Source organism: Chiloscyllium plagiosum, unplaced genomic scaffold (assembly GCF_037043375.1).
Source record: "Chiloscyllium plagiosum isolate Xiang-an unplaced genomic scaffold, Cpla_swu_hap1 HiC_scaffold_20, whole genome shotgun sequence".
Lineage (NCBI taxonomy): Eukaryota > Metazoa > Chordata > Chondrichthyes > Orectolobiformes > Hemiscylliidae > Chiloscyllium > Chiloscyllium plagiosum.
The window spans coordinates 81,848,951-81,865,475 of record NW_028270158.1 but is presented as its reverse complement, the minus strand read 5'-3'; the positions used below and the strand labels follow the sequence as shown (position 1 = coordinate 81,865,475).

General features: G+C 39.7%; 1 gene segment (V, D, J or C); it reads right to left on the bottom strand.

The window, feature by feature from the left end:
• Positions 1-793: 793 nt before the first annotated feature.
• LOC148146705 (Ig heavy chain C region-like) lies at positions 794-15,521 on the bottom strand. The segment is given in 5 exon segments: positions 794-1,185; positions 1,645-1,950; positions 3,797-4,105; positions 6,154-6,453; positions 15,475-15,521. Coding segments are annotated over 5 exon segments (1,326 nt in total).
• Between the last annotated feature and the right edge of the window lie 1,004 nt (positions 15,522-16,525).

Sequence of the window (16,525 nt, the reverse complement as noted above, 5' to 3'; positions counted from 1 at the left end):
CTCCAGAAAACGCAGACAAAACTATGGACTAGGCAGACACAAAGGTATTATTTTACATGGAAACATGGAATCTTCGGACAGTAAACAACTAGCTGACTGTACTGTCAGCAACTGGGTTACATTACAGAGGACTTCTATCTTGAAAACTCTGCAGAGTGAGTAAGAGTACAGACCATTAATAATTCCCCTCTCCCCCTACCTCGGCTCAACAACAATAACCTTCCTTTCGGGTCACTTTGGTGTGCAAATAAAGATGCATTCTTTCAACCACTGCACTGGTACAAGATCCCTCCTTCCACAGAATGAAGGGTTATATTCATCTGACTCTGCACTGTTTGCGATTGGCATTTTCCAATCAAAACTAATGCCAAATGTCTCTTAAGATTGCGGTTGCAATTGTTGCATTGTGGCAGTTTAAAGCCGACATGAATTTTGTGAGAATGTGCAATCGGGGAATCAGAAAAACAAAGTTGAAAGTTCGTAGTATTTACTTGAGAGAAATTGGGCATTTTCAGATTTCGTTTAAATGGAATTTAAGATGGTTAAGGTACTTTGCAGAATCTGGCACTGAGTGAGCTTTACTTTGCCTCTGATCCTAAGTTTACTTGAGCAGGGGACATTAACTGCACAAGTCACGAGTCCTCGACCTGTTAATAATCCAACTTAACTTTACAGGTGGAATATAAGTAAAAGTGGGAAACACAATTAATTAAACGGTTGTATATTTAAATCACAATTTGAGGAAAAAAGCTTTATTACTTTTGTTGAATTATTAAAAGCAACTTTGAGTTATTTATTGACATGAATTAATAGTGTCCATCAGTGCAAGTGAAATGTTCACAAAACTCGGTTTACCGCTGGATTTATCGACTGTTCTGTTGAGGATATTCAGTGAAATAGCTTCATGTCCCACCACACAAGAGTATGAAGCACCGCTGGCCCACTCCTCCGCTGTAATGGATAACAGGCTGTACATGAAGAAGGAGGTGTTCTCGCTCTCCGCCATCACCTCGTTGTTCTTGTAGTTATTGGGTTTCACTGGCTTGTCATTGTTTGTCCATTTGATGAAGATCTCTCGGGGGTAGAAGCCTCTCACTAAACAGGTGAGGGAGAGAAACCTCTGAGCGGAAACGTCTTCTGTGCGTGGCAGTAGGATAGATACTGATGGCTCCAGTAGCTTTTCTCCTGCAGAATATTTGAAACAAATATAAATCTACTATAAAAATCCAGAATCAACATTGCAATTTCACTACATATTAAAATATGCCAGTTTTGTTTTTAAATTTGGGCTTTATACACTCTCATTTTCTAAACCAGCAGAATAATATCCATTCTGTTCATTAAGAGTAAAGAGTTTTATTCGAAAGTGGACTCCATGTTTCTAACCCACAACTAAGACATCCTGTACATTTGTCATTGCTGATGTTAAAAACACAAACCAGGTTTCTTCCTATTTTATTTGACTTATAATCATAAAAGATCAACCTTTGGTCCATTCTGTTCTCAATCTGATATTTAGCTATCCTGCCATCAGACACATCTTTCATGGTGCAAAGATTATTTGGAGCCAATCTAAGCATGCCTTGTATGTAACTGGATCTAGATTACACATGGAATACTTTGTTCTTTTATCTCACCGCTCACCATTTCCCTTGCGGATGGAGTCTCTCAGAGGAGTCGGTAGATACGGATGGTTCACCACGCATTCAAAACTAAAGTGACTCAGCAAGGTTTGAGTAGAAATGCTCAATTTGCTGATCACGCTGTCGGGATCTTCTCCAGGCTGGTTAGCAATCTCTGATTTCAGAGTCTTCTTTTCTTGTATCCAGGTGACATTGACTCCAGAAGGAAGATTGGACACAACACAGGTTAATGTCACCGTCGCCTCCAGTAAGACCTGTTCTACTGGCGGTGGTAGAATTTTAACTGTGTAATCGTGGCACTCATTAACTCCTCTGAAACAAAAATCAAATCAATGAAAAATGCCTCTTTAGAATCAAAACACCGAGCCTTCAGGCTACTCCCACATGAAGTGAAGAAACCACTTTGAAATGGCAGCTTCCAACTATTGATGAAATGATGGTTCCTGTTGTTTATATATTTTGATTTGTGAAGACATTTGTTATTATCTATAACATGCCCCGTGTAATCATTCATAAAGAACACTGGCTTTGCAACAAGTGAAACCTGTGAAAAAGTAAAATCAAAGATACCATGGCGTAACACATGGAATTACCTTCCTTCCAGAGTTCTTCACTCACTAACGACCATCCATTCATACTTGTGACAAGAGTAATCTGAATATAACGACTTCATTTCTATGTTCATAAAACTTACTTGCAAATGCTGCTGGGCATTCTGAATGCCAAATTACATCCCGAATTTTGGGCAAACAGTAATCAATCATAATTATTGTCTTTGTTCTCATGTATTTGCAGAGGATATAAGGTGTTACGGGGCAGTGATCAGTAACAGAAATTCTAATCAATATGTTTATCGTTATTGAAAATGATTAACATTATTGGTGTGAGATCATTCTCTAAAACATACCATGAGATATTATTACTCCTGTCAAATTTGGAGTAGATCTAAAAACAAAACAGTGAATTCCTTAGTAGAACAAAGACTAAAAAAATACGAGTGTCTTAAATTATTCTACCAACTTGATGGAAATTTGCGCGAGTATTATTCAGACTTCCACTGCTCACTGCATGAACATTTCCATCCTCACCTGGGCTCAATCAGTCTGACTCAAATTCCTAGATCGTTCATCCCTACTGTAGCCTTACCACTAGAATGTATTCTCCTGCCACATCCACTAATGGCAGAGAGTATCTTAAAGAGGCTCAATTAGGTCATGTTTATCCAGATCAACCAACTTGGTCTTTGGCCTGGTTCCATGAATGAAGTTGAAGAGCTCAGTACCAGATAAAATCTATGACGTACAATGCACAAGGACAACAGGTCATTCCTGAACTGGAAATGAAGCACTGAACATATTTTGATCTATTTTGAAAAAAGGGTCGCTGCACATTTTACCATGTCATTTTGAGACCACAAGATAGGAAGATAAAGGTGCAGAATGAGGCATTTCGGCCAATCGAGTCTGCCCTGCCATTCGATCAAGGCTGGTATGTTCTTCTACCCCATTCTCCAGCCTTCTCCATGTACTAACCGATCTATCGCCACCTTTAATACAGTCACTGACTTGGCCTCCATAACCCTCTGCGGCAATGAATTCCACACATGCACCACCCTCTGGCTGAAGAAATTCTTCCCCATCTCAATGCCAAATGGTGCACCCTTTGACTCCGAGGATATGGACTCATGTCCTACTCTAGCCTACGGCCAAAACATTTACTCCACGTTCATCCAATCTCGGCCTCTCAGCATGTTCTATGTTTCAAAGAAATACCTCTCTGACCCTGCACCCCGGCCCCCACAAGACAGGCACCCCTCCCCCACCCCAACCCCTTTATCCTTAAGCAAGTCACCAGGTATGGATTCGGCACTCTGCCTCTCCAAAAATGTGGTCAGCCAACAAACTACTTTAAAAAAGATATTAATCCAGCTCACTGTCTATATGTCTTCAATATAAAGGGAAACATGCTTTTCTGATTTGACATAATGTTGAATTATGAGCAATGCCAATGTAACACTCAAACTGAAATACATGACACGTTTGTGAATGGGATGCTATACACCTGAGTGCTGTTCACTAAATTTGATCAATGTGTGTATCTGATTCACATCGGAGTTCAAAATGATTTCTAGTTCTCTCGTATGTATGTCTTACCCTGGGGTGTCGTGATGTTTTGACTTTGAGTGTTCTCTCCATGAGTGACCTGGCAGGTATAGACTGCGCTGTTGAACCATTCACCATAAGGGACTGTCAGCCGACTCATCACCGAGAAGTTCCCATCCGCCTCACACACAGGAGACGTGAAGACAACAGAATCCACGGATTGGCCATTTTTCAACAATGTCACGGAGATTTCCTTCGGATGGAAATCAATGATTGAACAGATGATGGTTGCAAACTTGCTGCTTGCGATTTCTTCACTGGGACTCACGGTGAGAAGAAGAGTTGGCGGGAGAAATGGACCTTTATGAAAAACATTGCATAAATTATCTGACAAATTTGATAACAAATACATTCAGTTCTATTATAACAAAGTTTTTTTATGGCTAATAGATACTAACCTTACTATTACAAGTATCATAATTATGCAGAGTGTTACAGAAGCTGAGATCAACACTGTACAATTAGCAGGACGATGTGATAATGACAATGTAATGCTAAGGTCACAGCAAGGAAGTCAAGAAGACACAGAAATGATAGGCCAGTTAAATCAGAGGGTGAGATAGTAATGTTGGATAGCATTCATTTCAATGATAGGAGCATGATAAACAAGGCCGGTGAGTTAACGGCATAAAGGAGGAAGTGTTGATATCATGGAGACATGTTGAGAGAGGGGGAGGAGTGGCAGTTCAATATTCCAAATATAATGTCTTCAAGCGAGGCAGGAAAGGTAGAAGGGCGGTAAAGATTGTTGATGTTCACCAGTGTGAGGGGATATGTGTGTATCGGAAACATGGAGAAGTGTTGTGATTTTTTTTCAGGAATTAGGATAGATAATGTGATGTGCTGTCTTGCTGGATGAAAAATAGTTATATTTCCAGGGCAGATAAAATGTATACCAGGTAAAGGATGACATAGTGGGTCGCTGGCAATAATTTATAATTCCTGGCCGCAGGGGATATGGCAAAACTGCCAATGTGGTATTGTTATGCAGGACGGATGAAGGGAAAAACAATGAAACCACAGGCTTGGCTCAAGCTAGACTCAGTAGTAGGGAAGACATTGTAACCATGGAGAGGCGAATTAACCTTCGTCTGGAAGAGTAATATAAAAATATCAGCACGAATTTATTGACAGGAAGTCATGTCTGAGCAATTTGATTGTAGTTCTTGCAGAAATAAGTCGATGTCCAGATGATAATAAAGATCAGAGCCAGGTGAGATCATGTCAATTTGACGAATTGAATCCTGAGGTAGCTGAGTGGCGGGGTGCAGAGGATAATGGCTGTAGGATGTTTGTGTGGCTGGAAGTATATGTCTATACTGCAGGATTCAGTGTTGATTTATTGATGTCTCTATTATGTAAAAGTGATTTAGAATATACTGCAGGAGATTTGGCTAGTAAGTTCACAGATGAAGCGAAAATTGCCGTGTTGGCAGGTTCTGACCATGATATCTTTAGATTGCAGCAAGATACAGAAGGGTTGGCCACTTGTGCTGAGAAATGGCAAATTGAAATCATTCTGGATAAGTCTAAGGTGATGCACTTGGTCAGAAGAAACTAAGAGGTATTATGTTTTGAATGGTGGAACACTGAAAAGGATTTCATGCCCATCTATCCCTTATAGTAATGTGGCAGGGGAATAAAAAGGCTAAGAATGTGTGAAGGGTATTTGCTTTTATGAGCCAACACATTTACATTAGGTGTTAGGAGATGATACCGGAAATTAATGAAATACTGGTTAAGCCAGACATGAAGCATCGTGTGTAGTATAGGACTGCATGTTATGGAAGGAATGTGATTAGACAGAAGGCAGCATTGTTGAGATATTCCAGGATTTTTCCTGGGCTTGAAGTTTTTAATTATGAAATGTGATTCACCAAACTGGGGTTTTCCTTGGAGCAGAGAAGATTGAGAGAGAAGATGATTGTGATGTCTGGAATTATGGTAGACATACACAGAGTAAACAGAACAAAACATTTTCCCTTAATGGATGGAGCAATGTCTCAAGGGCATAGGGTTAAGGTAAAGACAGGAGGATATCGGGGAAAACAAAATCACACAGAGAGTGTGAATCTGTAGCTCAGTGCCAGTAAGTCATGTCGAGGCTGAGCCTCGCATAATATGTGAGAAATATTTAGATGCATACAAGAAATGCCAAGTCACACAAAGCAATGGATCAATTGCGGACATATTGAACTGGAATAGTTAGGGATTGGCTTGGACTGGATGGGCCGAATGACCTTTTCCTGTGCTGTATATCTCTATGGCTCTGTCAAATGTATTATAACTAATGCCCTATTCATGTTAACCACAGATGTACTGTTCATCTCAGTTCCCACAAGACTTACATGGCATTCCAGTGCTCTGCTTTGACCCGCTGTGTTGAACCTCACAGGAGATTTTGCTGCAATCCGCTTCTGACTCAGGCAGGGTTAACTGGCTGCTCAGGGTGTAAGTTCCCTTCTTGTTTCTCACGGATGGATAAGTCTTCAATGCAGTCGTGATTGGCTGCCCACTTTTCTTCCACGTCACCTTGGTAACGTCAGGGGAATAGTCCATGGCCAAACAACCAAAGATCACAGAACCGTCGGCGTTGTGTTGCTGACAGGAGGAGACAAGTCCATAAAGTGTGGGGGTAGATACAGTCTCTAGGATAGAATGATCAATTGAGCAAGTTACTTTCTGTTAATTCGACCTTATTGGTTACCTAAATGTTTCCTCAGCTGTAAATGTATGCCAGTGTGTTCCTGCTAAAATCTTCAGCATACCTTAAGTTTATTTTTGTTTCCAATCAGTCGTTGATCATGATCTATTGGTTCCCTCTTCAGAAACATGCCCTCGACCTTGACCATTCCGATATAACTTAGAAATAAGAACGCCCTGATCCCACGAAAAGTAACTGTTAGACAATCTCACCAACAACACTTTCATTGGATTGCAGGTGACGAGCACAGTCGTTTCACAAAATGCAAACCAAGAAAACGTGGAAGTTGGAATTGGAAATAAAAACCGAAGTTGCTGGAGAAACCCAACAACTGGCAGCATCAGTGGAGAGAAAGCAGAGTGAACGTTTCGAGTCCAGTATCCCTTCCTCGCTTATCAATGTCAGTCAGAATCTCCTCTCTGTGAACAAGGCAGTTGCAGCGCACTGGGACTGAGAGAATGTCTGTCACAGCTGATATTATGCCAATTATCTGGAAGCTCAATGATCGACTTGACAATTATCTGAATTCTGGAGGCCTCTGAAACATAGAGGACCATTAAGGTTCAGAGACTTTGGAGTGTGACAGCTAGATGAACTGAGCATTTATGTGAATATGATTCGAGAAATGAACAAGCACTCTTTTACTTCAATAAGTATTACACTTACAAGCAGTTCATAGTAAAACTCTAATCTCTCAGACTAACCAACGCTCTGACTCTCTCTCTCAACCTCAATTTCCACTCACATTGACAACCCCTATACTGTTACACGCTCATTCACTCTCGGAACACATGACCCTCATTGCAAGAGATATCACGCATTCAAGGCAATCCATATTCCGGACGACAATGTAATCTCGATTCCTTTCACTCAATTCCACTCCTTCTACACTGTACCTTGTCCTTGGTGAATCTCGTCCTGATATCAGACTTTTCACAACCCCTGACAGGATGCCACTCCCCCAGATATCACCTCAGACCTTCACCACTGACCTCTCATTTTACCCAAGTCAACCTGTGCACATTGCATCCTAGCTCTGTTCCCATCTGCCCTTCGCCACACTCCGAACTTTACATTTTGACATCATATCCACTTGACACATCAGTACAGTAACCTTCTGTCACCGAAACAGCCCAGCACTCTGCTAAGCCGATCAACTAAACTTCCCGACACCCTGCCCACCTCTCAACTAACCAGCCCGGCAGCCTGCCCACCTCTCAGCTAACCAGTCTGACAAACTGCACATCTTGCAACTAACCAGTCCGACACTCTGCCAACCTCTCAACTAACCAGTCTGACGTCTTGTCAATGTCTGAACTAACCAGTCTGACACCCTGTTTACAACTCAACTAACCAACATGACTCCCTCCCCACCTCACAACTGATCAGCCCTGCACCCTGTTGACCTCTCAACAAATTGGCTTGGCACCCTGCCCACCTCCAACTAACCAGCCCCGCACCCTCCCCAGCTCTCACCTAACCAGCCCTGCAGCCTGCTGGCCACTCAATTAACCATCTTGGCACCGGGGAGACACCCTGCATTGCTGCTCAAACGACCCCTCACCTACCAAGCACAATGTGACCAAGTTATTTCCTTGTGACCATTATGATTTGCTTTGATGCCACCCTGCCAGACTAGGTGCATGCAAGCTTACCCAGCAGCCACCCAACACCTCACGGCCTATCAGCTCAAAATCTACCACATCACCAACCTACCTCCTCACGAGATCACCAGCTTCCAACTTGCAGCCTACTCCACCATAAAGTCAGAGATTTAGAGCGACATACAACACAGAAACAGGCCTTTCGGCCCAGCTCGTCCATGACAACCAGGGTTCCCAAATTAAACAAATTCTATTAGCCGGCATTTGGCCCATATCAATCCAGATCTATTCAGTGCCTTTACCTGTCCAAATGTCTTGGAAATTTTGTAACTGGATCTGCATTTGCCACTTCCTCCGGCAGTTCATTCCAATGTCAGGTACAGTTGCAACACAAACTCCCAACCTTTATACTCAATGCTCTGTGCAATGAGAACACATTTTGGAAACACATTCTTGAACACGCCAGCTACTTGAGACACCACTTTCAACAATATATGTATCTGATCACTCAGGTCCCTATGTTCCACCAAGCTTCCCATTGCCATATCATTAACTCTGTACGAATCTATGTATCTGAATCCCCAGGTGCTTCTGTTCGACATCACGACCCAGTGCACTACCATTCACTTTAAGCTGTTTCCTGATTTCTGTTCCAAAAATGCAATGAGTAATATTGAGTTGAAACTGAACTCTATCTACTCCTCCTCTGCCCATTGGCCGAGATGATCATGAACTCGTTGTACTTTTAGATAACTTTTATTGTCAATTATAGAACCAATTTTGCTGTTATGTGAAAACTTAACAACCATGCCCCATTCAATTTTTTCACAATTTTCAACCAATATTGTACAGGGTTCAACTTTTTCCCCACATACCTATTATTTCCTTCAACGCTTGAAAAAACTATCACCTTCTTGAAATCATTTGATGTTTTGTCCTCAAACCCTTTCTGTGACAGAGAAATCCAGAGGTTCATTCTTTAGTTGAACAGTACACAAAAGGGTTCAATCTTATCGCGTGTGGGTAAGACAGTTATCTATTCCTCCAAATATTACTACATTTTGACTTGCAATTCTTTCATTGCCCCTTTACTCTTTCTGTATCACAGCCATGGAACTCACTTCCTGACAGAGCTGTGAAAATGTTAATACCACACAAATGTCAGAAAGTCACGGAGGCCAAAGTCAACTGATCTCTCAAGGAGATGTAAAATGCCTAACATTTCCACGCCTATCTACAGATGCAAATAACTACTAGAAAAAATGAAGATTATTCTGGCGCTTGCGTGTCCACACAAAGATGACGTGCTTAATAGTTTAATTTTGTGTCGTTTGATTGTATTTCCAGTGAACTACTTCTTAATCATTTAATGGGCAAGAAGCTTTACTCATTTTTAGGACGGCAATCATACATTATACTTCCCTGGAATAAAGAAAAATAATGTTAAATTAAAGGGATCTGACGATTGGGATGATTGAGTTGTAAATTGCCAGAAACGAATAACTTATTTTCACGAGTAATTAATTACAGCCTCATTGTGTCACATTGCATACTCACACAAATATCTTTAAGAAATGGTGTCTTCCTTTGTTATGTGCAGTTGAATCATTAAATCTGGGATCGTTATTGCTTCTTAATCAGATGTGTTAAAGAGTTTTAATCAAACGTTAGCTCGCAGATGTACCATGTATTAAGTAAGTGATGGAATAGCTCGAGGGACTGAGTGCTTTATTCCTGATCATATATTCCTATTATTCTGTCATTCATTCAGCTAGCAAAGGTGCTGGACACTTTTTAATACAATATTTCAACAAACTAATTGTTAAAAACATTCTTTAAAAATTCGTGTTGATTATTTGGAACAGGAGCATTGATATTCTCTGTTTGAGTGGTCAGAATAACTCCCATCCAAGTACACTCCATAGATGCGAAGGTCAGGTGAATTGGCCATGCTAAATTGCACGTGGTGTTCAGTGATATGTAATTTAGATGTATTCATTAGCGTTAAATGTACGGTCTAAAGGGTAGGGGAATGGGTCTGGGTGGGATACTCTTCAAAGGGTAGGTATGGACTTGTTGGGGCAAATAGCCTGTTTCTACACTGTAGAGATTCAATAATTCCATACAGCAGCCATTGCCCTCTGGAACAGGTTGTTACTTCATCGTACAGTTTCTTCTGAAATTATGGCTCCACATGAGATCACTCACTTTCGACGATGACGTGGTATTAAGTATTTCTGAAAATTCACAATTTGGTAAAATATATTTTCTCTCTGAACAACTTGTTTCATATCAAGTACATTTTATATGAAACAACAAACTTTGAATGCTTGAAATCCGAAATAAAAACAGAATTCTCTGAAGAAAAGCGGCAGGTCTGGCAGCTCCTGTGGAGAGAAAGGAAGCTTAACATTTCAAGTGCAGTGATCCGCCTTCAGCAAATTGTTTTCATATTCTCCCGCACGAGAACTTATACCTATTGATTTAGACAGTGATTAAGTTTACCTGACTTCTGTTGGGAAAGCATTATATGAAGATATACTGGATGATCTGAGATATCCGTTGAAGACTAGTTGAAAAGCTACAACCAAAGTGTTGGATTCAAGCAAAATCCCACCAGACTGAACAGTCAAATTCACTCACAGTAATCGTTTGATACAAACGAAAACTGCTCCAACTTAAAGTCATCAAATATGCTTTGGAAATAATTAATTGTGGTATAGTTATAAAAGGTATTGATAGAACAGCAAGCCAAGATCCCGGATTTCTTTGAGGAATTACACTATTAACCCAGCTCGCAATTCCCAAAAGCCTGTGAACAAATATTGATTTGAAAAAAGGCTGCAAACCGGCAAACTTCTGTCTCATACCTGAGGCCCAAGTCTGGACAGCGATTAAATCGATTTCACAGGCCTCTTGAGTGGACTTCCAATCGTACTGAAAGAACTCAATGTGTTTTCCACCAAATTAACCGGAAAAGACATGGTATTACATTCCTCTCCAACACATTGTAAATGTACACAATTCACATGTCTCAGAGTCAGAGACACTACCACTACATTATACCAGATCTGAACCCAATCTCCAATAAGACAGACCACCGGTTTGAGAGTGCACAAATTTGTTAATAATTAACCAAGAATTTCAGCAACCAGGGATTGTTACAAAATGCTTACACGATGAAAATAGCATTTCAACAATTATCCAAGAATGCTTTGATAGCAATTCCGAATTGTTCAAGCTCTATGGGAACTGTAGACGAATAAAATTAGGATTTGCACTGCCATAAATTTACTGTCACTGGATTTCAACTCAGAACTCCCTTCCTCTTAATCCTGTGTATGTTGCTGCACCAGATGGTCTGCTTAGGTTGAAATAGATTAGAATCTTTTGAAGTGTAACATCACCTTTGCCAGTAACATTACATGCTGACAATAAGTTCTTAATAATTTGATTCTACATTGTGCCACGAAATGCGTCACTGACAAGAGAGGCACAAAGAAAATATGCAGCATATTTCCCTCTGTCTCACTGAATGATATATCGTTCATTGCTAACAACTGACTTCAGGGGTCTTACAATTTGACTTTTGTTACTGAAGTGTTTATTCTGATTGTAACAATTCAGTCAGGTCTATCAATTCTGTGGTGCCTAATCTGTGGCAGACAAAAGCGGTTTTGAAGCACCACATGAAATTGAACTGTCTGAGAATCAGGTGTCTGAACCGGTCAATTTACAACTGGTCAGGAACAGCTGACAACTCGGTCGAGATAACACGGGAACACACTGTACAACAGTCTTGATCCGAGAAGAAAAATCTGCTCAATTCGTCACATCAAATGTATTCACTGTAATTTAACTTTCATAATAGGGACTAGCCAGAGAGAAAGCATCAATGCTTCTCAGAACGTTTTCACAGTGACGTACTGATTTAATAAACTTACTCGATTGTAAATAAGAAAATTATTGAGGTGTACCAATTCACCAATTGAAGCACAGTCCCGACGGAAATAGAATATTCTCTAAATTATTTCTGCATATTCTTAAAATATTTCTTGAACTTTGTAAATGTTGCACGCACTGCTCAAAACCAATACTGCATTCCATTGTGTAAATGCATGCCTGTTGGATACATTAGTGCGAGTATTTACTCTCAGACGTGCTTGGCAATGGCAAGTTTTAGATTAGATTACTTACAGTGTGTAAACAGGCCCTTCGGCCCAACAAGTCCACACCGACCCGCCGAAGCGTAACCCACCCATACCCCTACCCCTACCCCTACATTTACCCCTTTACCTAACACTACGGGCAATTTAGCATGGCCAATTCACCTGACTTGCACATCTTTGGACTGTGGGAGGAAACCGGAGCCCCCGGAGGAAACCCACGCAGACACGGGGAGAACGTGCAAACTCCACACAGTCAGTCGCCTGAGTCGGGAAATGAACCCGGGTCTCTGGCGCTGCGAGGCAGCAGTGCTAACCACTGTGCCACCGTGCCGCCCACAGTAATCTAAAGTTATTTTCCTTGATACCTCTTTCTAAAGAACGATTTAAAAAAAATATATATGAATTGAAAACAGTTTTTGTCTGCATTCCCCGCTTTAACTAATGTCGAAATAAATGGTCATCAACACTTAACTAATATGAACAATCTCATTCAGGTTGCTACAATACAAAAATCGCCCCATATATTAATTGAAATGAATATTACTTTATTCTCAGTGTGTAAATACACAATGTGCTCTACTACCCTCTAGCTCCTGTCTTCTCTAAATTTGTGAATTCTGCAACTGTCGGAAAGCATGGACAGGCACATTAAGGGGGTGGTACGGTGGCTCAGTGGTTCGCACTGTTGCCTCACAGTGCCAGGGAATCCCGGTTCAAATCCCGCCTCGGGCATCTGTCTGCACATTCTCGCCATGTCTGGGCGGCATTCCCATACATGTTCAGGTTTCCTCCCACAGTCACAAAGATGTGCAGGTTCGGCGATATGGATAAGCTGAATTGTCCATACTGTTAGGGGTTAATGTCGGGGAACGTGTCTAGGTGGTTGCTCAGCGCAGGTTTGGACTTGTTGGGCCGAAGGGAATCTTTAAAATCTCCGATTTTGCATTATTTATTCCCATGGTGAGTTGATGATGGATTATTTTAATTGATTCGAAATCTAGACTTGGTGACATAATCGACTATAGCAGCTGTTTCCTAATGAATGACTCTTCAGTTGATATGTTGTTGTAAAATGTATCTATTTACTTAAAACATAGCATGGATTAAATCACTCAGTTAATGTTACATTTTTTAATCCTGTAAATTTAATTTAATCAGATGTACAAGAATTAATCATTTCAAGTTAAACTGAAAAACTGATCAATTCAGTGAAATCAATTTGTTCTGCATCGAAATATTTGGAGCAGAATTTCTTAATCGTCTTTTCCAACGATCTCTTCCAGCCAGGAAACCTGTGTGTCGGGGACAGCGGAATTGAAAGCTAATTCTTGATTAATGATATCACAGGAATGGCATTTTTGCCCAATCGCAAGAAGAATTAGAACATTATATTTTTGAAATTCTATTTGTAATTCTTGTGACTTGTAAACTGTTGCAAGACAAGCTTGTGATTTAAGGAGAAAATTGAGTTCTGAGTTTTGAATTTAAGGTTTGGATTAGACCAGTCCCAATTGTTACTTTCAAATAAAACTCGCGCCCTAACGTATCTGGTTTCCCTTCATTTCCAAATCCTTTGCGATTTGCCTTTCACCTAATATTAGGTTTAATGAAAGTTCAACTCTAATGCTGATTGCATTGAATGAGGAAACTAAAGCAGTTCACTATCAACAACCATGCAAACATATCTAAAGCAATGTAGAAATCAAAAACAGCTTCAACAATATATTAGCTTAATTTTACCAAAGCACATTCTCTCATCAACTGAACAACGATTACCAAATCACAACACTGAGGATCAATGATGTGTTTGCAGCAAAACTGTCTCTTTGCAAACATTTTCAACAGAACCAAGAACATAATGTATTCTCACAACAAGTATCACAAATTGGAAACCATCAAAACTGCTCACCATCACACAAGCGAATAATTAAATCAAATAGAAATACAAAGTCATAACAGTTGCCTTGGTTCTGATATAACTTATTGAACAACGCTTAAAGCTTTAACATTTTCGGCAACAAGTCAATTTGTTATCAACCTATATAGTATTTCTGATCATGTTAATCTTGTGCAGTGCACAGTAGAGCAGCTGAAGGCATCTATTGATTAATCGCCTTAAGGTCAAAATAAAATTAGTTCAATGGACAAACATTATAATTGAATGTTATGATAAGTTAGTCTCAATTATGAAATCTGATGAATTCGGCAGCTTAAGATTTTCGTCCCAAATTTTATTTTGAATGAGGCTACTCAAAACAGACTTTAACTAGTTTAAAATGAGAACTGAGATTGTGTACATAAAAAAACTCTAAAAAGTCGTCGTTTTTTTTCATTTCTCACACTTTCGTGTTTCTGCCTTAAGTGGGTCTTCAGACAGTTACAAACGGATATAGTGTTTTCAATCAATCAGAAAAAATATTGCCCCGCGTTTAACAAATGCAGAAACGATTCAGTACAAACAAAGCTCTTCACAGATATTCGTAATTGAGAGTCATCCAGAGAGACAATCTGTTTTGCTAATAGAAAATACCGATTACTGAAAGCATGAAAGCGCAGTTCAATTCCACAAGATGGATCAACTCATTTCAACACAATCAAATAAAGCAAAGTCAGAACCCAATCAACTTTTCAACAGAAGCAAATAAAACATATTCAGCATCCAATCCAAAGAATGAAATGCAGCACCGCAAGAAGATTCCATGACAGTATCCAACGTGCTTGTCATCAACAAAATTAACAAATCAAATGACAAAATGCAATCATGGTAAGAGCATTATGCACCCAGGGAATATATTCAATAAATTAACATATTTTCATCCTGTTTAGTGATATTTCCAACATCTTTAAGTTTCTTAGCATTTGATGTCGATAATAAAACTCACAGATAGTGGGTGTCACTAAACTTTGCTTATAACTGACTGATTGAGAGACTTTAGGTGTTTCAAGTAAGTCAGCCACACAGAATGCCCATCTGAGTTTTAAACAAAATATGCACTGAGCATCTGAATCCGCCACCACTACTTCAGTCATTTTCTGAGACTTAATGTAACTCTATTGTCAGTTTTAAGAAAAATCAAACTGAACCAAACCAAGGTCAGCACAGGATCTAAGTTTCATTTAAATTCAGGAATTATTCGCATGAATGGAACGTTAGCAAAAAAATAAAGTCACTGAGAAAGTTCACATTCTTACCTGAAGTCACCGTCACCATGGTCCCTTGGCCCCAGTAATCAAGATAATCACAGCGTTACATTCTCTGGACTGGGTCACACAATATCTGACTTTGCATAAAAACAAACAAAAACCTGCATTATTCTAAATATTCAGAACTACTGTCAAAATGAAGTCGCGATAAATCTTCATCACATTATAATTGTACAATGGATACTGATCATTCTTATTAAATTATTATAATGTTTTATACTTCACAGAGTAACGCATGAGCTGATTCTCAAAATCACCAACTGCTACAATAATAATCACACTTTTGCGAATTAAATTTACAATTTAAACAGCAATAATTGCACAATACCCCACAGAACTAATACAGAAGTGTGAGTTTAGGTAGTCTGTATAAGTAAACATTGACTCGTTTCAAACAATGGGTGCTGGACGGGATTTAGTATTGATTATAATTGCAGTGTCAGCCCAGTATGTCACTGTGAGACACATTGTGTCAAATACTACAGCGGGCTGCAACCTGTAAAATGCAGATATTTAATTTCATTAATTCCTGGAAAGAAGTGATTCAGACTCCTCTAAAAATTATTTAGTGGAATTATTCAGCTTTTTCTATTCATTGTATTTTAAAAGCTCGGAATACTTTTGCAAGTTCAGCGTGCATTAATGTAGCCATAAACATGAGGAAAGTAGAATAATTTTATAAATGTGTCCAAACTCGTCACTCCTCCATGGGATTTAAATTAAGTCTCACATTATTTTCTCGCTCCTTCAATTTTAGTCATCACCAACTTGAGACAAACCCTTGTCAGTGGTTTTTGTTTGAGGATGTCACTATCGACATCACTGTGACCCACTGTAGTATCACAGCGATTTCGACCCGTACGTATTCTGGAAGACACTCTGGGTCTCAATGCTCACGTGAAATAGACATTTAGTGCTGATAGTGTTTAGAATTCACGGCATGGTTTACAGAACACGATTAGCAGACATTTCCCGAAATGTCAGATACATTAAAACTAACATCATGTCCAAGCATTTAATTGGTGCAAGAGTAAGCAGT